The following is a 22331-nucleotide window of genomic DNA, read 5'->3' on the forward strand; positions in this document are numbered from 1 at the left end:
GCCCCTAGTTTATATATAAATTCATGCAAGAGTAGGCCTTCCTTGCCCTAGCTGCTGGCACTGGTTTCCCTCTGGCACCCGGGACCAGGCTTCCCTCCCAGCCCCATCTGGAAGACAGCCGGTCTAATTAGCATATTATGCTTTTATTATTATAGATGGTAATGGTTCAGTATAGGATGGAAAAATCAAGGATGCAAAAGCAAAATCCTCAAGCAAAGCATAAGCAGAGAATGGGCCTTACACAGGAGCCGGGACTGTTCATCCACTGGACAAGGAGGGAAGGCAGAAGAGAAGGTTCATGTGCAAGTGGGCTGGCAGATTTGGTGATGAGAGGATATGAAATCTCTCCTTTGAGAGAGATTGTAAACTTGTTACATCAGAGAGTAGGAGAATGAGTTGACTAAGACCACAAGAAAGTTAATGGTTGACGTGAGTGGAAGTTGACTTTTAGGTTGAGAAGATGAGCTTATAAGTATTTGTTCATAAAAATATAAGAGGATTTGGTAACAGATTGGTAATAAGGATTTGGCTCATTTATTTTTTAGATTTCTTCCTAAAGTCTAGGCTCCAGGAACAAGATATCCAGAGCAGAACTACTTCTTTCTACGCTCGCATATGCAACCCCTGGGTCTCCCTGTTGGGGGTGAGTAGCTTCATTTTTATCTCAGTTGTCCTTGTGACATAATTCAAGGAGAATTGAAGACATGTGTGATCTCAGGGTTGGGGCTGTGGGAAGGAAAGAGGAGAGTCTTAACCAGGAGCAATGTTATTTAACTACCTGTTATATTAGAATTTAGGCAAGACTACAAATGGCAAGATTACATTTAGTGCAGCATTGATTTTAATCAGTGGGTTACTTGTAAAATAATCATCTCTGATAACCTCTTGGTCACTAAATTTCTAGGTATACCAAATTAGCATAATTTCACTTTGTTTCTTCTAGGGAGGAAGAGGACAGTGAACTAGGAAAGAATAACTATTTATTGATAGTTTTGATTAGAGGGTACTTTCAGAAGTTATCTTCTCAAATATCTGCTTAAATGAGGTTTTTTAAAAAATTATGAATGAACTTCAATTAAGTAGACTTTTATAGTGATCAAAGGTTGATGAGAGGGACTAGCCTTGTGGTTTGCCTACAATGTGATAAATCATTAGGTGACTTGCCTTTCCTACTGTTTCCATAGGCCATTGGGTCTCTTGTCATCATGTTTGTGATCCAGTGGGTCTATGCTTTGATCAACATGTGTGTTGCTGCCATTGTGTATTTCTACATTGGTCGGGCCAGTCCTGGGCTTCACCTTGGTAAGCAGCAGAGCCATTTTGCCACCACCTTCCTCTTTCTCTTTTAGGATCCATTGAAGAAATGTGTTTTGAGCACCAACTAAATGCCAACACTGACAGATATGAATCCCATTTTCAAGTAGCTTATAGTTTAGGGGGAAAATATGACAGGCACATAAATGATAAATTAAAAAATAAGACATGTAGAAGCAAAATGGATGATAACAATAGCACAAGGGCCAGGAGGGAAGAAATGGAAATATACTGTTTTAACTTTCTGATACTATATGTGAAGTACTATAATATCACTTAGAGGTAGACTGTGATAAGTTAAAAATGTGTACTACAAACTCTAAAGCAACCATTAAAAAATAACAGAGCCAAAACCGGTTTGGCTCAGTGGATAGAGCGTCAGCTTGAGGACTGAAGGGTCCCAGGTTCGATTCCGGTCAAGGGCATGTACCTGGGTTGCGGGCACATCCCCAGTAGGAGATGTGCGGGAGGCAGCTGATCGATGTTTCTCTCTCATCGATGTTTCTAACTCTCTATCTTTCTCCCTTCCTCTCTGTACTCTGTAAAAAATCAATAAAATATATTTTAAAAAAGTAACAAAGAGTTACAACTAGTAAGACAATAAAGGAGGTAAAATTGAATTTTAAAATGCTCAAATCAAAAGAAACCAGAAAAAGAAGAAAAGATAATAAAGGGCATATGGGACAAACAAAAAGCAAATAACAAGGCAGTTTATATAAACCTAGCCATATCAATCAATAATCACACTAAAAATAAATGGTGTAAACACTCTCAATAAAGTGGTCTAAACACTGAGGTTGTCAGATTGAATAAAAATGCATGATACAACTATATGCTGCCTACAAGAAACCTATTTAAATATAAAGACACAAAATAAGTTAAAAATAAAAAGATGGGAAAAGATACAATAATGTGAATCAAAACAAAGCTGGAGTGACTATATTGCTATCAGGCAAAATAGATTTTAAAGAAAAGCGTGTTACCAGGAATAAAGGATTATTTCATGAAGATAAAGTAAAAAGTTCATGAAGAGGACATAAAAAATCTTAATCTTTATGCACTTAAAAATAGAGCTTTGAAATATATGAAGTAAAACCTGGTATAACTGTAACAAGAAATAGAAAAATTCATAATTAAAATAAGAGGTTTCAATACCTCTCTCAATAATTGATAAAACAAGTAGGCTTAATATTGGTAAGACATTAGAAGACTTGAATAACATTATCCACAAACCTAGGCAAACTAAGATTTATAGACCATTTCACCTAACAGAAGAATAAATGTTCTTTTAAAATAAAAATGAAATATTTACCATATTTTTAGGACATAAAAAGTTTCGATATATTTAAAGATATTCAAGTAAATTCAAGAAAAAAGTATGTTCTCTGACCAAATGAGAAGTAAATTAGAAATAAATATCAGAAAGATATCTAGTATTGGAAAATCCCCAAATATTTAGAAACTAAAGAACACTAAATAACTAAGAAGACTAAACAATGCTAAATCAAGTAAAGAAATGAAATAACTCAGGGTTCAAAGAAGAAATAATAAGTAAAATTACAAAATATTTGAAACTGAATGAAAATGAAAATATAATATCAAAATTGTGGGATGTAGCTAATTCGGTACTTAGAAGGAAGTTTATAGCATCAAATGTTCATATTAGAAAAGAAGAAATGTCTTAAATCAATGACCCCCCACTTCCAACTTAAGAAAACTAGAGAAAGAAGAGCAAATTAAACCCAAATAAGAGAAACAAAGAAGCAATGAAGATAAAAGTAGAAATCAATAATATATAAAATAGAAAAAGTAGAGAATGCCAATAAAACAAGAAACTGGTTATGTGATATCATGTATACAGATGACAAACTTTTAGCCAGAGTGATCATAATAAAAGGAGAGAAGGTAAAAAATGACCAGTATCAGGAGTGAGGGAGATGACATTACTAGAAAATCTATAGATATTAAAAGGAAAATAAATAAATATTTTTAAACAGCTTTATGCCAATATATATGACAACTTAGATGGATTGGGAAAATTCCTTGAAAAAGACAAACTATCAAAGTTCATTCTAGAAGAAAAATAAGGCTATTTAAGTCATTTAGTAATGAAGTTAAACTTGTTATTAAAACCTTCCCACAAAGAAAACTCAGATGGCTTCACTAATGAAACCTATCAAACATTTAAGGAAGAAAGAATATAAATTCTCTGCAAACTTTTTGGAGACCTACACACCAATATCCCTCATGACCATAGATACAAAAATTTTTAACAAAGTTTTACCAAGCTGAATAAAAAAAAATATAAAAAGGATAATACATCGTAACTAAATAGGTTTATCTCAGGAATTCAAGGTTGGTTTAACATTCTGAATTATTCTATGTAATTCACCATATTTACAGACTAGAAGAGGAAAACAAAAACATTTCTGAGAAGAAAGGAAAGAGGAAATTAAAGAAATAAATGAAGACATATACTAAGTTCATGAATTGGAAGATTCAATATTCTTAAGACATTGATTCTCCCCAAATTGCTCTACAGATTCGACATAATCCCAATAAAAAATCTCTGCTGCCTTTTTTTGTGGAAGTTAGCAAGCAGACTCTAAAATATTTATATGAGCCCTGGCATGTGTGGCTCAGTTGGTTGGAGTATCATCCCATGCACCAGAAGGTCATGGGTTCGATTCCTAGTCAGGGCACATATCTAGGCTGTGGGTTCAATCACCCAGTCAGGGCATGTGCAAGAGGCAACCTATCACTGTATCTTTCTCCCATTGATGTTCTCTCTCTCTCTCTCTCTCTCTCTCTCTCTCTCTCTCTCTCTCTCTCTCTCTTCCTCCCTCTCTAAAAATCAATAAAACAATAAAATAAAATACTTATATGGAAAGTCTTAAGCATATGAAAAGATGCTCAACATGATTAGTGATTAGGAAATACAAATTAAAACCACAATATTATACTACTACACACCTACTAGAGGGGTTAAAATTAAAAATACTGATCATGCCAAGTGTTGGCAAGGATGTGGAGCAACTAGAACTATCGTATACTACTGGTGGAAATAAAATAATACAATCACTTTGTAAAACAGTTTGGCAGGTTATTAAAAGTCAAACATATACCTGCTATATGAACTAGCCAATGTACTTCTACAATGGAATACTCAGTAATAAAAGGAACATACAATAACATGGATGAAACTCATATAATTATGCTGGGTGGAAGAAACCAGACAAAAAAGAGTATATAGGGGTGGTCTCTAGTTGTCTGGTATGTGGCCCTAGCATGATTTAGGGCAGGGGCGTATTGGCTCTTTTGTGAGAATTTGGGGGTGTGGGTTCTGGTTTGGTTGATTTGTATATCAAAGGGGTGTTCACAGGGGAGTTCTTTGCTATCTCTAGGATCAAGACCCCAAACGTCAGAGCATCAAGAATATAATAGTAAGAAAGTATAATCAATACTCTATGGTGATTTACAGTTAAGTCTCAACAATAAAACTATTTTAAAAAAATACATTTGAGAGCCCTTTTCAACAAAATTCTATGATGCCCCAATTTAAAATAAAGCAATTAGTTCTAAGTCCTAACTAAATGAACCACAGCAATCCAGGCAAACTGAAGAAAAAATTCTACAGAATTAGAATAATTTGATGTATATTTTTGAAAGAAATGTACTTCATACACTTGAAGTCACATGCACATTAAGAATAATGCTTTCGAGGACTTTTGGTAAAGATGGTGGAGTAGAAGGGAGAGCAGTAAATCCCAGAGTGAAGAGATGCCTGCTAAGGCCCTCAGGGTGACCTGTGATGAAAACCCAGGTCTGTCAGTTCAGGATCCTTCAAAAGCCACCCTCCTCTGCAAAGCCTCCTGTGATGGTTAATTTTTTGAGTCAACTTGACTGGGCCACAGTTCCCTGATTAAACATTATTTGTGGGTGTGTCTGTGAGGGTGTTTAAGAAACAATAACAATGCTTTAGAAAAGTCATGCTAACAAGAGGTCCTTATACCAACTAATTTAAGGGACAGAATATATTTTAATTAACACAGTGATTACATCAGTGTTTGCTTCTAAATTTCTTAGGAGTTAGTTTGATCCTAAGAAATTCAAATCATTCCCAGAAATCTATTCACAGGAAGGTATGAAATAAAATTTCAGGCCAGTCTCCATCTAAAATTTAGGTAACTTAGACTCCAAATGATCACAATAAGAAAGGTCAGTTGATAAAATGTTTGTTTATTTGCTTCCTCCTGAAAACATCAGAATATGTTAGAAACTTTCTGTTTGCAATTGTAGATATTAATGCAAATATGTATAATTTAGAAGAACATTTTATAAAGTGACATTTGATTTGGTTTCTTAAAGTTATATGTAACTCATTATATGAGATTTTATTTTATTTTATTTTATTTTTTTAAAATATATTTTATTGATTTCTTAGAGAGAGGAAGGGAGAGAGATAGAGAGTTAGAAACATCGATGAGAGAGAAACATCGATCAGCTGCCTCCTGCACATCTCCTACTGGGGATATGCCTGCAACCCAGGTACATGCCCTTGACCGGAGTTGAACCCGGGACCTCTCAGTCCGCAGGCCGACGCTCTATCCACTGAGCCAAACCGGTTTCGGCTATATGAGATTTTAAAAAAACCCACACCAAAGAAGGGATGAGGTTTTTGTTGTATTTTTTAAAAAAGGTAATTAGGCCCAACTGGTGTGGCTCAGTGGTTGAGTGTCAACCTATGACCCAGGAGGTCACAGATCCATTCCTGGTCAGGGTGCATGCCTGGGTTGCAGGCTCGATATCGAGTAGGGGGCATGCAGCAAGCAACTATCAATGATTCTCGCTCATCATTGATGTTTCTATCTCTTCCTCTCCCTTCCTCTCTGAAATCAATAAAAATATTTTTTTAAAGCTGATTAGCCCTATTCTAATTAGTGTGTCTGATGTCAGTATATTTAGTCAGTATCAACAAGAATCTCACTTCAAACTTCAGCTCTAACATTTCTACACTGTGAGCAATTGGATTCACTTAACACCCGTAGAAAAGTTCCTGGGTGCCAACTCTTGTGGGTGTGGGGAGTGTTACAAGATGGAGAAGACGTGCTTCCTAGCCTCAAAGGGCGTATGGTCTAGTAGGGGATTTTATAGCACATATTTAACACATAGTTTGAATCTAAGAAAAAAAATCAAAATTTTTTAAATTCATAGGACTGAAGTTAGCAAGTCATCTGCTTTTTTTTCCCCGATAGCACTTTATTCAGTTTCTTTCTTGAGAATTTGAAATTTAGAAATAAATTTTTGGAAACTACATATGGGTATGAAGTCCTTAGCAGGCTGCTATCAGGGAATATTATAATGAATACTAGCAGCCTAGCGCATGATTTGAAATTGCACAATGCTGCCCACCTCTAGTTGCCGGTCCGGTCCTGCCTCACTCCCCAGGCCCCGAAGCAGTCGTGGCCACTGCCAGTCTGGCCCTGCCTCCCTCTCTGGCCCTTGAAGCAGCTGCGGCCACTGCTGATCAGGCCCTCCCCCACTGCAGGGGTATGGAGGCCCCTGCCGCCCCACCCCAGACGCTGCCCGCACAACCTCCTCCTGTCCAGGTTGACCCGTTACAGTGTCCCGGTTAATTAGCATTATATATATATATAGTTTGGTTAGGCTGAAAAAGGAAAAAAAATTATACTAATTGTGCATGTGTGTCAGAGGATATATATTCTATTAAAACTGGGATTTTAGATGCATATCGAGAGCCTTCAGCAATATTCATGTATATGTCTTCCCTGTAGGATCAGCCTCCAACTTCAGCTTTTTCAGATGGATGCGGTCTCTTCTGATCCCCTCCTGCAGGTCAGTGCTAATCTGGGGCCAGGACCGGGGGGATGAGTGTCCTGGGTCCCACTCCTAACGGGGCGAGGGTGAATTGTGTGCGGGAACCCAACAATGGAGACCCTAGAGGAGACTCAGACTCTGCTCCTCACTGCCCTCCCCGCCCAGCCCCCAGCCTCAGCTCATCAGAAGCGTCCTCTGGCTCATGTCCTCCTGCTTTCTATTCTCAGGAATCATGAAGAGGGGCTTTATGTAGAATCTGATTGCGGGTGCTCAGTCCAGAGAGCTATTCTCAGTGAGTTCATGGTCCGAGACACACTAGCATCAGCACATTATCACACACAAGGTTAAGCCCAAAGGCCGTTGATCTGACTGTGTTGGTGAAAGTGCAGAAGCCAAGTACAGAAATATAGAGAGTAGGGATCTTGGAGGATTTCTGGGGCACCTCCATGTTCAAACACGCAGGGAAAGGGAAGAATCGACTCTCCTGAGAAATAGGAGAAGGCCTCGTGGAGAACGTAAGATTTCATGAGTGCCCTAATCTCTTTCCTCCTCCTTCACCCTTCTGGAGACAATGCTAAGGCCTTGGGACTCTAGGAAATTACGTTCCCTCCTCCTTCGAGGAACCAACGCTGCAGGCTGGGAAAATCCAGGCAGAACTCAATCAAGTGTTTACTATGATTTCATTTTGTTGGTTTGTTTTTGACAATCTAGATGTCTGGGTTGCACTTGCCAATATTTCTACCTTCCATGCCCAGATATTGCTGATGGACCCTTTCCCTTGGATCCCAGATGTACATTCAGAATCCTTCCCCCCTCCCCCATATTTTTAATGGTGATGTAGTACAGATAACACAAAATGTAGCATTTTACCCTTTTTAAGTGTACAGTGCAGTGGTATTAACTACATTCATATTGTTGTGCCACCACCTCCATCATGTATCTCAACTCACTGTCTTGTAAAAACAGAAACACTCCGTCTAGTAAACAGTAACGCCCCCTTCCTACCTTCCAAGAATCCTTTTTAAGACAAGTCTTATAAGGACTACCAATTTGCTCAAGATTGCACAAGAAATTAAAGCTTGCTTCTAGAGCAGCGGTTCTCAACCTGTGGGTCGCGACCCCTTTGGCGGTCGAACAACCCTTTCACAGGGGTCGCCTAAGACCATCCTGCATATCAGATATTTACACTACGATTCATAACAGTAGCAACATTACAGTTATGAAGTAGCAACAAAAATGATTTTATGGTTGGGGCACAACATGAGGAACTGTATTTAAAGGGCCAGAAGGTTGAGAACCACTGAGCTAGAGCCTGGGATGGTGAAGACCAAGGATCAGGGCCATGGAAGCTGACAGGGTGAAGGCTGGGAGGGAGGGTGGTGTGCGGGGAGATCCCTGTCATCTGCTTGGAAGCTGGGCTAACATTCAGTGCGGAGCTATGGGAGGGGTGGGGTCACCTCTCTGCCTCTCTTCCCATCTGACGCCCCAGGCTGGGTGACTCAGATCACAACACTCCCTCACTGGTCTCTTCTCCCTGTCACCTCGTCCTGAGGAAAAGTTGAGTTTCAGTGGAAAGAGCTTCTGTGTAGAGGCTGCCTAAAGATCTGGAGCTGCTGAGTGGCTAGGAGTATTGGGCCCCATCTGATTTACAGGGATATTTTTAGGCATTTGCAGTTTTAAAGCCTACACATGGCCATGGGAGGCCACTGCTCCTTCTGTTGCTTTCTGAATTCCTAGAATTTCACCTCTGAGGTCACTGTGGTGCTATGTAGAAAGAAGAATGTATTAGGAGATTATTCTTAGAAGAGGGCAATACTTTGGTTGGACTAGAACCCAGTCCGCACTATGCATAGCTCCGTGGGCTTGTGAAGTGGGCGATGGAGGCATCAGCGAAGTCTCCACATTACACGTGCTGGCCTCACCATGGCTCCTGAGCGATGTTTGTGATGATTATGTAGGAAGGTGAAAGGACCAAGAAATGGTGATTGTTTTTAAAAAGTAGAAATTGGTAGCTGTGTTTTCTATTTTGTAATTTTGAAGTTTGGTTGTTTGTTTTTTGCTTGTTTACAACTATGGACCCAGATGCTCTTCAAAATCAAAGAAGAGTAATGGTGTGGTGAAAGTGTTTGGGCAAAGGAATTTGATTAAGTTGCTCCCTGTATTACACCTAAAATTCCCAGAATTATGTGAAATTTAGCCTGACCTTGACAAGGCTTTCTTTCCTAAAGTCCTAGCAACTGCCCAGGTGAGAATTTTTAGACCATTCTAGATTAGAAAGTGAGGCATATTATTTGCCAGAACTTAGAAGAATGTAATGGTTTCACCTTTTTAAAAACAAACAAACAAACCAGCATTAATGAAAAAAATACATTGGCAAAAACACTTCTATGTTCATTGGGATGGTATTTTTGACACTTCTCAACTTTATTTCTTGAAGACTCAACCTTTATAGAAGTTAATTCATTTCTCAGAAAACCTCAACCTAATTCAGATATGTTCTCAGTGGCTGCAAGGCCTTCATCATGTGATCTGAATTTCTGTAATGGCACTTTTTGCCAAAGTCAGCTGAAGCTTTCTGCTTAACTTTTAAAAATTGAAACATTAGATTTATACCTTTAAAAATGTCTTTACAACTATCAAATATACCCCTATTTAAAAAATTGACATTATTACTTGTAAAGTAGATGATTCTTTTCGGTTAAATTTCTAAGGGGCAATCACGTCTAAGGTCGGACAAAGGCTTTGGCACAAGGAGGTGGGGCAGTTTTTCTGAGGCCACTGGGCTCCTGGAGGGCAGAGCCATGACTGTATCCATCCTCTGCACATCCCTGACCGCCGGTCGAATCTCTCCTTATTCCTTAGCCTCTGGCACTTTCCTAGTGTGTCCCAGTTTATTCCAACTCCAACTGTATGTCGGCACTTCAGTGACAGTGGAATCCACATCGGGACTTGTTCTTTGTCTTCAGGCCAACGTGGTGTCAAAGCCTTTGTCGTGTGTCTCGGAGCTGCTGCTATGTCAGCCTTAGCTCTGGAAATCATTCCTCACTCAGCTTCTTTCCCATGAACCGAAGAGGTTTCTCTTTCTACTCTTCTCCGTTTTTCAGCCTCTCCATTCCATTATTTCACTTGACAAAAGAGCAAAGAAATGCTATCGAGTCCCAGCATGACACTGTTTGGATGGTTATTTTGTACACTTTTATACATTTATGCTAAAGAAAGGTAAAAGTCACCTCTCTCCTTATTTTATACTCATTTCTCATACTTTATTCATAAACATTTGTACATGTAACTTGCACCAGTTGTGTTTTTTTAAAATTTTATTTTATTTAAAGTATTACAAATAGCAGTACATATGTTTCCTTTTTTCCCCCATTGACCTTCTCTTGGCCTCCCCTATCTCCCCCTCCCCCAGCCCCCATACATGCCCTCACCGCCTCCCCCCGACCCCAGTGTCTTGCATCCATTGGTTATGCTTATGCGCATGCATACAAGTCCTTCGGTTGGTCTCTTACCCCCCCCCCAACCCTCCCCAGCCTTTCCGCTATGGTTTGACAGTCTGTTCGATGCTTCTCTGCCTCATGAACGAAAATAGGTACAGTTGTGTTTTTTAACATATATGTTCAATACTAAGGACAAGAATGTTTTTTGCAAATACTTTTCCTCTCCCAGGGGAGACTCCTCTTCCCTGTTCAGCGCTTGGTCCTTCCTTCTGACGGTCCCCTGTGTTTCTCTCACCAAAGGAGCTTGCGATCCCCACAGGAGCAGATCATTTTGGCGCCGTCCCTGGCGAGGGTTGACATGGAGATGACTCAGCTCACCCAAGAGAACGCGGACTTCGCCACTCGGGACCGCTACCACCACTCCTCCCGGGTGAGCCGAGAGCAGCTGATGCCTCAGTACTAGAGTGCTGAGCGCTCAGTCCTAGAGTGCTGAGCGCTCAGTCCTAGAGTGCTGAGCGCTCAGTCCTGGGCAGCCGGGGCCCTCCTCTCCTGGAGCTGTCTAGTGCTCCGTGGACTCCAATCCCAGAGCCTTTGTGGAGCTGGTTCTCCTCAGTAAGAAACTCAAAGACCTGTCCTCCCGCTGCCGTGCTGGACAATGAACATCTATCTGCATTCTGGTCTGGCGCACCGCCGCCGACCAGGGCAGCCACGCGAATGGCGGTGGCTCTGAAACACACTCCCGTCTGAAGAGCTCCCCACGGACACCAAGCAAGACCGGCAGGTGTGGAGAACCAGACCAGACTGCTTGTTCCGAGGGCCGCAATAAATGGCTGTTTAAATTTTTATTTTATTATTTACTCGTTGAATAAATAGTGCACCCACACGGTTCCAAACCCCTAAGTATAATCATCCTTGCTCCCCGTCTGTTCAGTTCCATTCTCTGCCCCAGAGGTCACCACACCGTTTTTATATTATTTCCAGCATTTCTCGATGATAAACCAGCAAATAGGAATGGGGATTCTGATTACTCCCCTTTTATACACAAAAGATAGCGTATTATACATGTGTTCCGCACCTCGATTTTCCCCTTAACGATCTATCTTGGAGACATTTCCACATCATTACATACAGTTTCCTCATTACTTTTCATTGTATGAATGCACTGTAATTTATTTCATCAGCTCCACACTCATAGCATTTGGATTATTTCGAGTCTGTGGCTGCTATTATAATCAGTTCTGCACTGAATAATCTTGTGCGTATATACAAGCATAAAGAATTTCTGAAGGATAAATTCCCAAACGTGGCATTGCGAGATCAAAGGGTACGTGCCTCTGTAAGCTCTGTTTGTGCAGTGAAGGTCTTTTTAATTAAAAAGGTAAATTATCATGATTAGCCCATGGTTCATGTTCTCAAAAGCTTTTATGGCCCCCAGTTCTCCCCACACCTTTGCAGGTGTTTTTTGGTATAAATGCATGAGGGGACGGAACTATTTTGGTTCCTCTGTGAGCTCAGCATTCATCACAAGCATCCAGGCCTTAGTGGCTTCCCCAGATAAGTGGAGCACCTGGCCCAGAGTCAGTGGTTTCTCTGCCGAGCCTGGAGGGACGTACTGCTGGGTCAGTTTAACCTCTCTCTTCTGTGGGAGAGGCTCTCCATAGTCCATGTGCTCAGAATCACCTGGCAGGCTTGTTGAAAATGCAGCTTTCTGCACCTCACCCATAGATTTTTTTATTTAGTAAGTTTTATTTAGTAAGTTTGAGAGTCCTGGACTTTCCTTTTTTAAAAAATATATTTTTATTGATTATAGCAAGGTAGGGAGGGAAGGAGGGAGAGAGAGAGAGAGAGAGAGAGAGAGAGAGAGAGAGAGAGAGAAAGAGAGAGAAAGAGAGAGAGAAACATCAGTGATGAGAGAGAATTGTCCATCAGCTGTCTCCTGCATGCCTCCTTCTGGGGATTGAGGCCGAAACCTGGGCATGTGCCCTGATGGAATCAAACTGTGACCTCCTGGTTCATAGGTTGGTGCTCAACCACTGAGCTACACTGGCTGGCTAAAATTCCTTTATTTTTTTGTGTGTGGTTTATATTTATTTATTTAAAAATTTTTTATTTTTATTTTTGAAAGTATTACAGATGTCCCCTTTCCTCCCTCCATTGACTGCCTCTACCCCACACCCGCCCCTCCCAGGCCTTCATCACTCTATTGTCTGTGTCCTTGGGCTATGCATATATGCATTTAAATTCCCCAGTTAATCTTTCCGCTCCCACCCCTCCACCCCCACCTCTGAGATTTGTCAGTCTATCCCATGCTTTTCTGTCTCTGGATCTACTTTGTTCATCGGTTTATTTTGTTCATTAGATTCCACATATGAGTGAGGTCATGTGATACTTATCCTTCTCTGATTGGCTTATTTCTCTTAGCATAATGTTCTCCAGGTCCTCCAGGTCCCTCCATGCTGTCTCAAATGGTAAGAGATTCTTTTTTTTTTTTTTTACAGATGCATAGTATTCCATGGTATAAATGTACCACAACTTTTTTATCCACTCATGTACTGACGGGCACTTAGGCTGTTTCCAGATCTTAGCTATTGTAAATTGTGCTGCTATGAACATAGGGGTGCATATATTCTTTCTGATTGGTGTTTTGGATTTCTGTAACTTTTAAGTGGGCTCACTTGAGAAGGAGTTGGTATATAGTTGCAAACTCATGGGTTTTGGGGATGAAAATCTCTGAATCCTGGATCTTACCAGTTCTGTGTCCTGGGGCAGGCTTCTTAACCTCACAGAGCCTTGATTTCCTTCTTTGTAAAATGGGAATTAGAATTCTGCCTGCCTCCAAGTGGAGTTGTGAATACTAAAATTGGACACATTTTGGAGAGGAAATGAAGGTGGAAGACATGCCATAAAAATGTTCTTCTCCCACCCCTGCGGATTCCATGTCACTTACTGTGGGGACAGAGAAAGAAGAAAAAGAAAGAAAGAAAGAAAGAAAGAAAGAAAGAAAGAAAGAAAGAAAGGAAGAAAGGAAGAAAGGAAGGAAGAAAAGAAAGAAGAAAGAAAGAAAGAAAGAAAGAAAGAAAGAAAGAAAGAAAAGAAAGAAAGGAAAGAAAGAAAGAAAGAAAGAAAGAAAGAAAGAAAGAAAGAAAGAAAGAAAGAAAGAGAAGGAAAGAGGGAAGGAAGGAAGGAAGGAAGGAAGGAAGGAAGGAAGGAAGGAAGGAAGGAAGGAAAGGAAAGAAGGAAGGAGAAACTGCAGTGATTCTTGGCACCTGCTAGCCTGAACTTTCAGAGCAGAGTGGAGTCCTGCAGCTTCAACCAGCCACACCGTCTCATCGGCCACAGACATCGTGGGACACCTTCACTGGCCAACAGCAGGAGATCTGCACAGGCCCAGCCACAGGGAGGAGAACCAACAAGGGTTAGACCTGGTCACCATTTCAACTCTGCCTCCTCCCCTCGCACCCTTGGTTATTACCCTCATTTGGCCACTTTCCTATATCACTTCTCTCAGGCTTCTCCCTTCCCTTCCCAGAGCCTTAGGAATTTTTCTTAGACATCAAAAAGCCTACCCGCTCTCTGGTTCTTTTGAACCAAGGCTTACTCTAGAGCAAATTACCCACTTCTTGCCATGGCTTATACCCTCGATGTCCACATAGATGCCCAAGAGAGGGTCCGAGGTGGTGCCTGCACAGCTGGGGTTATTCCATACTGTTTGCACTTCTCAGCAGACAAGGGAATACAGGGGTCTGTGCTCACCGCACACCATGCAGCACCCTGGCATCAGGGAGATGTACCTGGGCTCCTGGCAGGCAGAAATGGATGCCAGTGTATTGGTTTGAGGCAGCAAGCACAGGGGTGGGCCCCTGACTCTTGAGGCAGGGGAGGGGAGGTCACATTAAGGAAAAGGCAAAGCAGATGGCAAGAAAGACCCACCCGCATCAGGGGGCCCCCCCGCTAGCTGGGCTCCTGGGCACGCAGCCCATTTCCCAGCATCAAGGCGGGTGCACTTTCCCTGTGCTTAAGACTGAGTGGCTGGGGTGAATGGAGGACAGAGAGCAGTTGACCAGTCACTGAGGTGAGGATGGCCACAAGCCTTCTTCTAAAAGAGGCAGAAGCAGTTCTCTAAATGGGAGTCTCAAAAATAGTCGAGAGCCTTGGTTTTTAGCCTATTTTATTGTTTCTTAAAAACACACCTATGAGAGTGTGTATGTGTGTGTATGTGTGTGTGTGCGTGTGTGTGTCCTCTCCTGACTGTGTTCGTCAGAGAAGGCACTCTATAAAAAAAAAAAAAGCCACAAAAAAACCCGCAACAACAAGGCTGGACTCAGCAAATGGGGAGCCTGGCTTACACTATGGGCCACATGGTCTACGTCAGATTCACTCTGGGAAGCCCTCAGGGTGAGTGGCATTTCAAAGGATTAGCAGTTGTGCCCCAGCAGCCAGCTAGTGGGATGGATGAGTGCTCCTCGGTGCGATGTGACATATGCCATATGTGGTAAGAGGTTGAGGATGGAGAAAACAGCACTGCTTTCAAATACGAACCCCAAACTGAAAGTCTCAGGGGGAGATGGTCCAGTGGCAGTCAGTTTTTAATTGAGCTGCTTGTCAGATGAGCACCTCTGTGTGACTCTACGTATTTGTATTGGTCAGGGTGGACTTGCTGCTGCAACAAACAGCCCCTAAATCTCAGTGACTTGGCACTTATACATTTGTGTCTGCCTCATATTCCAGTCTGATACGAGTCAGAGAAGGGTGGAGAGCTCTACACTGTCGATCACGGCACTGCCTGGGCCCCATGGTCATGGCACCCACTGCAGCTGTGACCCTGCAATTCATGATCAGTCCTTAAAAATTCAGTAAGAAAATCTGTATTGAGCCAGGCATTATGCTAGACACTCATATGCATCGTCTCCTTTGATCCTCACAACAACTCAATGAAGAAGGTCCTGTTGTGTCCTCCATATTACAGATGAGGAGACAAAGGCTCAGGAAAGATAAGTAACTCACTCAAGGTCACATAGCTAGTAAGTGGCAGAGCTGGATTTGAACTCAGATCTCTCCTGATCACTCCTCACAGTCCCCATGGAGGCCAGCATAGACCTTGTCTTCTCTCTGTAGGTTCCCATCTACTCCTTCTTCACCTCTATAGCAGGTATGGGCAAGCTATACCCCCTGGGCCAAATCAAGCCCAGGGTCTGTCTTTTGTTTTGTTTTATTTTATTTTATTTTAATTGAAGTAAAATCCACACAAAATAAAATTGACCGTTTTAATCACTGCCTGGTTTTGAAAATAGAGTTTGATTGGGACACAGCCACGCCCACTCACTCACTGGCTGCTCCTGCACAGCAACAGCAGAGTTGAGTAGTTGAGACAGAGACCACATGGCCCACAAAGCCTGAAACATCCACTCTCCGGCCCTTTCTGGGAAAGTTTCCTGGACTCTGCTTCCGGGGGTTTGGTCTGGGTCCAGGCCTTGGGAAGGTTTTCTCGGACATCTGTATCTCCACTAGGAAACACCTCTCCTTCCAAAGGGTAAACACTCCTCCTTTGCTAGAGGCCACACTTTTACACCTCATGGGCCTACCTCCTCAGCTACCTCTGTTTCCTCCTCCTTCCCTTGTACCCTCCCCTCACCCCCCCAGCCCCCCGCCCCCGCCACACACATAGGCCAGTCCTGGTAAATACACACCTGTGCCTGGTCTGCCAGGTGCCATCCATTTTTCTTTCTTTCTATGCCAAATGCCTGGTATAAATAGTTTAAACCTGGATATCCCACTTTCTCTCCGTGTACTTTCCCTCCTCACCCTCCACAATCCAATTTCTGCCCTTCAGCAGCCTTTTGGATACATCTCCATGTGGATGTCTTGCAGTTACATGAAATTCACATAATCTACCCAGTATCCCCATCTTTGCTAATGCCATATTCTCCTGGTCTCCTACTGTCTGAAATCATACTGGGAGGCCATCTTTGCACCTCTCCCCACCTCCCCCTTCTCTCTCTCTCTCTCTCTCTCTCACACACACACACACACACAACTTTGCTATACTTACATCTGTTCTGTCACCAGATTCAACCGGTTGCCTTTTTTGGACATGACTCTTGGGTTGCTCTCTTCCTCATTCCCACCATCCATTCCTCAGTCTGGGCCTTCATCACTTCACGTCTGGATCCCTGCGGTGGCTCCTGACTGGCCTCCCTGCCTCCCTCTGACTCTGCTAATCTGCTCTCTCCAGCTCATCTTCAAATACAGAGCTCAGACAGAACTGGGCCCTTGGTGTCTGCCTGTGGCCTTCTTCCCAGCATCCCCTCCCCATGCCCCTGTTATACTGAACACAGCGGGCCTCTGTAGGACTCAGCACCTGTCTATTACCTTTTCCCACTTACTAGTAAAATGTTCTCCTCTGTTTCTTCGCTTGGTAAACTCCTCCAGGAATACATTCTAATGTCACGTCTCTAAGAAAGCTTTCTCCAGAAAATCCTTAATGTTCTCAGAGCACGTGGTTCATACTTACATCAGATACTTTATCTTATTCTTATTGTGGATCTGTCTTTTCGCCTAATCTGCTGGCTAGTCAAGGGCAGGGACTCTCTATCTTTCTCATCCCTGTGTACCAAAAGCCCAGCACAGTGCCTGCTGGTACAGAGTAGGTGCTCAGTAAATGCTCTTTGAGCAACCACTTTGCTCATGTGTCTCTGTCCTGAGAGCTTACCCTGTCTCTATATCCTACGGCACTAAGTTTAAGGCTGTGGGTTCAACCCTGGCTGCACATTAGAATCACCTGGAGAGCTTTTAAAGAATACTGATGCCCAGGCCCCGTGGCCAGAGATTCTCATTAGGTGGGTGGGATCCAGGCACTGGCCTTTCGTAAAAACTCACTGGGCAATTCTAATGTCCAGCCAGGGATGCGGATCCTCGTCTATGCCTAGTTTTCAAGGCTCCCATTCATTTCTCCGTCTCTTCATGAGTTCCTGCTCAGAGCCCCTCTTGCCTCCTTCCTGAATTGTTCTCTCATTCAGGCCATGCTTCTCCCCCACTCAGATGAGGGCAAGCACAGGGCTGCCAGTGTCATGGAAGCTGAGGGCCCCAGCCTCAGAGCACAGGGTTTGTTTGGTGGGGCAGGGAGGAGGAATTGGGTGGGAGCTGGCAGCTGGTGCCTAGCCTGTGTCCACCCCAGTGTGGGAACAGCACCAGCTTCCCTACGCTAACCATTGCCCCCGTGTTGGCAGAGAGCACAGAGCCGTAGGTTTGCTCTGCTGCTCAGCAGACATGTAGCCCTGTTTTCTGTCCCACACTCTTGTCTGGTTCTCTCCTTACAATGCAGGGTAGTGGACGGAACACCGGGCTGGTATCTGAAGACAAATCCAGTCCTGGCCTCTGTGTGTCCTCTGTGGGCATGCTCCTCTCCCATGGGGGTGGGGGAGAAAAGCTGGGCCCGTCTCTTGGGTCCCTACAGCTCAGAGAGGGTGTGTGTGTGTGTGTGTGTGTGTGTGTGTGTGTGTGTGTGTGTTGTTGCTTATCTAGACCAGGATCTCCCAAATGTTATAAACCATGGTCACTTGGAAGGGGCAAAAGATGTCTTGGCTACATGTGCCCACTTGTCCATGTAAAACTAAGACCTTTGGAAACAGGACATTTTGATACATTTACTGTCGAACCTCAGTTCTCCAACGTCTCCCATCTCAAACGTTTTGCTTCTCAATCCGACAGCCCTTTCATGCCAATACCTGCATGATCAGTCACGTGTCTCTTAGGCGACAAACAAAGGAGAGAATGTGTGAGTATGAGTCAGTTTACCACTGTTAACATCTCAGAAAATCATGCTGTGAATATTTTCTTTTTGTTGTTGTTGCTGCTTATTATTAAATTTTCCTTTTTTTACTATACATTTCATTTCCTTTTTGTTAAACTTTCATTTACATTTTATGTCCTTTTTGTCTTTAAAGTGTTTATTTATAGATTAAACAGTACATTAGACATGTACTGTATATAAGACAGGTTAAAATGGAATCATTTGGGAGTCTGGAACGGATTAATTCAATTTACATTAGAAAAATGGGGGAAAAAAACTTCGGTTTTTGAACAGCCTTCCGGAACAAATTAAGTTCGAGAACCAAGGTTCCACTGTATTATCTTTTATTTATTATTTATTTATCATTTATTGCCTACAATGGGTCAAGGATTTGTGAGATCTTTAGTCTAATGAAAGTCACAGATTCAATGATTGTTTTCAAAATTTAAAAACAGATAAATCAAGAGCCTCATAATGTAACTGTTAATTTCTTCTTTAATAAAATGATGTCCTTGATTTTTGCATGACGCATTTTCCCTCAGATCCATCATCTTATCCACCTACCAATAGCAGACATTACATATTTTGCAGATGAATAAACAGAGCCTCACTGAGGTTAATTGATTGGCTCAAAGTTGTGGAACCAGAGAAGAGAGAAGCCAGAATGAGGACACATGTGCTCTGCTTCCTACTCCAGAGCCCTTTTCCAAAGCATCCCACCTGGTCATCCCTGTCCATGTTTCCCGATGGAAACAGTTTTGTCTCCTGATGATAAAAGTAATACATGCCTTCAAAAGAAACATACATGCATGGTAATGGCAGCACGATTTGTAATAGCTGTTGAATGGCCATTGACAATAGAAGGGCAAACAAATCATGGGCTAGCCCCACCCTGGGTACCAGGGATTTGGAGAATGAAGCGTCTGTTACTACAGGCAACATCTGGGTGAATCTCACTACCACAATGCTGAGCCGTAGAAGCTAGACACAAAAGAGTACATGTTACAGCATTCCGTTGATATACTAGTAAAATACAAAACCAGGTATTTTGTATTTTATCCAAAAATACTAATCTAGCCCTGGCCAGTTTTTCTTAGTGGTTAGAGCGTCAGCCCTTGCACTAAAGGGTCTCGGGTTTGATTCCCAGTCAAGGGCATGTACTTTGATTGTAGGTTCAATCCTTGGCCCCAGTTGGGGCGCCAGTGGGAGGCAACCAATCGATGTGTCTCTCTCACATTCATGTTTCTCTCTCTTTCCTCCTCCCCTCTCCCTTCTCTAAAAATCAATGGAAAAAATATCCTCACTCCTTGAGTGAGGATTAAATAAATAATAATAATAATAATAATAATAATAATAATAATAAAACACTAATGTATCCTGGAAGAGATCAGGATAGTGGTGACTTGCGTGGGGAGAATGACAGGAGGGGAGCATGGGCACCTTTCCATGAGTGCTGACCACACTGGTGCTGTGAGTTGGCACTAGTGAGCTCTGTGTGTGGCACGTTTGTGTCCCTCTGCGGGTGCCCTTTCTCTATGTATGCCGTATTTCAATAAAAAAGCTTTCCATAGTTGCTTATGCTCTTGTAAGAAACTCAGGCAACACAGAGAAGTCCACATAGTCCTCAAACAATTTAAAGAATAAAGCCCCGAGAATGTAAAAGTTTGTTTCATAAATATTTAAAACATGTATTTAGTTCTGTGTGGCAGTTTGTTAAAGAGAAGAAGCAGAGCACGGCCGGCATGGCTCAGTGGTTGAGTGTCGACCTATGAACCAGGAGGTCATGGTTGGATTCCTGGTCAGGGCACATGCCTGGATTGTGGGCTGGATCCCCAGTGTGGGGCTTGTAGGAGGCAGCCAACCAATGATTCTCTCTCATTATTGGTGTTTCTATCTCTATCTCCCTCTCCCTTCCTCTCTCTCTGAAATCAATAAAAATATGTTGTTGTTTTTGAGAGAGAGAGAGAGGGAGAAAGAGAGAGGGAGAGAGAGAGAGAAGCAGAAAAGAGAAGGGGAGAAAAATGGGGATGAATTTCTTGGAAGAAAGTCATAAAAAGAGAGGAAAAGAGAGCCTGGTGGGGACAGAGAGAGGGTTGTGCCAGGGGGCGCTCAGGGATGCAAAGGGAGACAAGAAGAGAGCAGAGACTGAGATACCCAGACACAGCCCCACAAGGAGACACAGGAAAACAGAAGGCGACATAACGAAGGGCCAAAGGATGGGAGGCTCACTGGGGTGCAGAGGAAGAGCAAAACCCCAGCCTCCCAGAGAGGCAGAGAGGAGTGGCAAGAGGACTGGATTGGCGGGGAGTGTGGCTGTGTACCTGCCTGCTCACCTGTATTGTGGGTGGGGAGCAAGCGATCACTGCTTGTTGACAGGCAGGGGAGCTTTGCAGTCACATGAAGACGTTGCCCTCCCAGTGCCGTTGGATCGGGGCCTGGCACTTGGAAAGAACTCATCAAATATGTGTTGACTGGCTGATGGAAGGAAATGCCACCTGAAAACCCAGCCCCTCTGCCCACAGGGGGACCTTCACCTCTGGGTTTTCTCTCCTGCCCTGGGGCCCTGACCACTTTGCCCAAGGCCCTGGCCTGCCAACAACTTCCCTGCCCGCCAGGGAGGATTTTTCACACTGGAAGGTTTTTTGCAAAATAGGCCACTTTATCAGAATCCTGTTGCGCCGGAGAATGTTCCTGGCTCGTTGACGTTTACAGTGCGTAACCGATTTTATCAGAGGAATGTTGTTTGGAATGAAATGGTCCTCTCAGATGGGCAGACAAGAAACGGAAGGTCATTCGAGGACCCACCCCAGGCTGTCTAAGTTGGAACTCAAGATCGCTGGACGTGATGCTTGGGAGCCTGGCCAAGCCATGAGCAAGCCTTCCTCCCTGGAGGCAGCCCCAGCCTTTAGCAGCGGATTGCAGTGTTTACATTCTCACCTTGGCCCTCCAGTGCACATGCCTTGGAGCCCTGCACCAGCTGGGGGAGAAGCAGCAAGGGGGCCTTGGCTTGGGGTCCAGCAAGCAGCCCAGCTCAGCCCCAACAAAAGGAAACCATTCTTGATATTCTAGAAAGAGGACCATAAGGCTTATCCCGGGAGGTCAAAAATAAGGAGATGGGTTTATTCCTTCGGTTCTTTTGTCAAAATTCCAAGGCACTCCGCTTCCTGGAGCTCTGAGCAAGACAGTGCAGGTGTAGCAAGCGTTGCATGGATGCCCCAAATTCTCTCTCTTCTGTGATAATCCTGGCGCTGTCAGGGCCAGCTCAGCAGCTTCTGTCTTCAGAGGTTCTTGATGTTTCACTGGGCGGAGAAAAGGACTGAGTGGTTTGCAGAGACTGATATGGGAAGGGAGGAGGGGTCAAGAGAGGTCAGAAGTCTTTGTTCCCGGAGGGAGGGAATCTACCCTGAAGTGGATGAGGGCTGAGGTGCCCCAGCTCAGACCAAGGATGCTGGATGCTGGTCCGCAGAGAGGAGCAAGTTGGGAACAGCTGGTGCTGCTGGACGCACTCCACTGATCTCTGTGAGCCCTGGACCGGGCTGGCATTCTAGCACATTTCTCCCGCTCTCTGCAACTATTTCTCAACTTCTTCATTGTAGTGGACAAAATTGGGTCCCTCAAAAGATAAGCTCAAGTCCTAGCTCCCGGTACCTGTGCATGTGACTTTATTTGAAAAGATCTTTGCAGATGTAATCAAGTTAAAATGAGATCATACTGAATTAGGTTGCACCCTGAATCCAGTGACTGGTGTCCTGACAGGAAGGCCATGTGAAGACATAGCCACAGACTAGAGTGATGCATCCACAAGCCAAGGAACACCGGGGATGGCCAGCAACCACCAGAAACTAGGAGGCAAGGAAGAATTCTTTCCTATGGCCTTCAGGGGGAGGGGGGATGGCCCTGCTGACACCTTGATTTTGGTCTTCCAGCCTCCGGATCCGTGAAAAGATAAA

The 22331-nt window shown here is 43.3% G+C and overlaps 1 protein-coding gene across 1 annotated transcript in view; it reads left to right on the forward strand.

Annotated features, from left to right (window-relative positions):
* The window catches only part of LOC308515014 (solute carrier family 12 member 8-like), a 38426-nt gene extending 26944 nt beyond the window's left edge, over positions 1–11482 (forward strand). Inside the window, exons 5-9 of the mRNA XM_081085406.1 lie at positions 546–643; positions 1185–1302; positions 7110–7170; positions 10893–11056; positions 11100–11482. Coding sequence (XP_080941532.1) covers positions 546–643; positions 1185–1302; positions 7110–7170; positions 10893–11055 — 440 coding nt within the window. The 3' untranslated portion in view covers position 11056; positions 11100–11482. The remainder of the gene's footprint in view (positions 1–545; positions 644–1184; positions 1303–7109; positions 7171–10892; positions 11057–11099) is intronic.
* Positions 11483–22331: the final 10849 nt, after the last annotated feature.

Source organism: Myotis nattereri, assembly GCF_964212035.1.
Source record: "Myotis nattereri genome assembly, chromosome: 3".
NCBI lineage: Eukaryota > Metazoa > Chordata > Mammalia > Chiroptera > Vespertilionidae > Myotis > Myotis nattereri.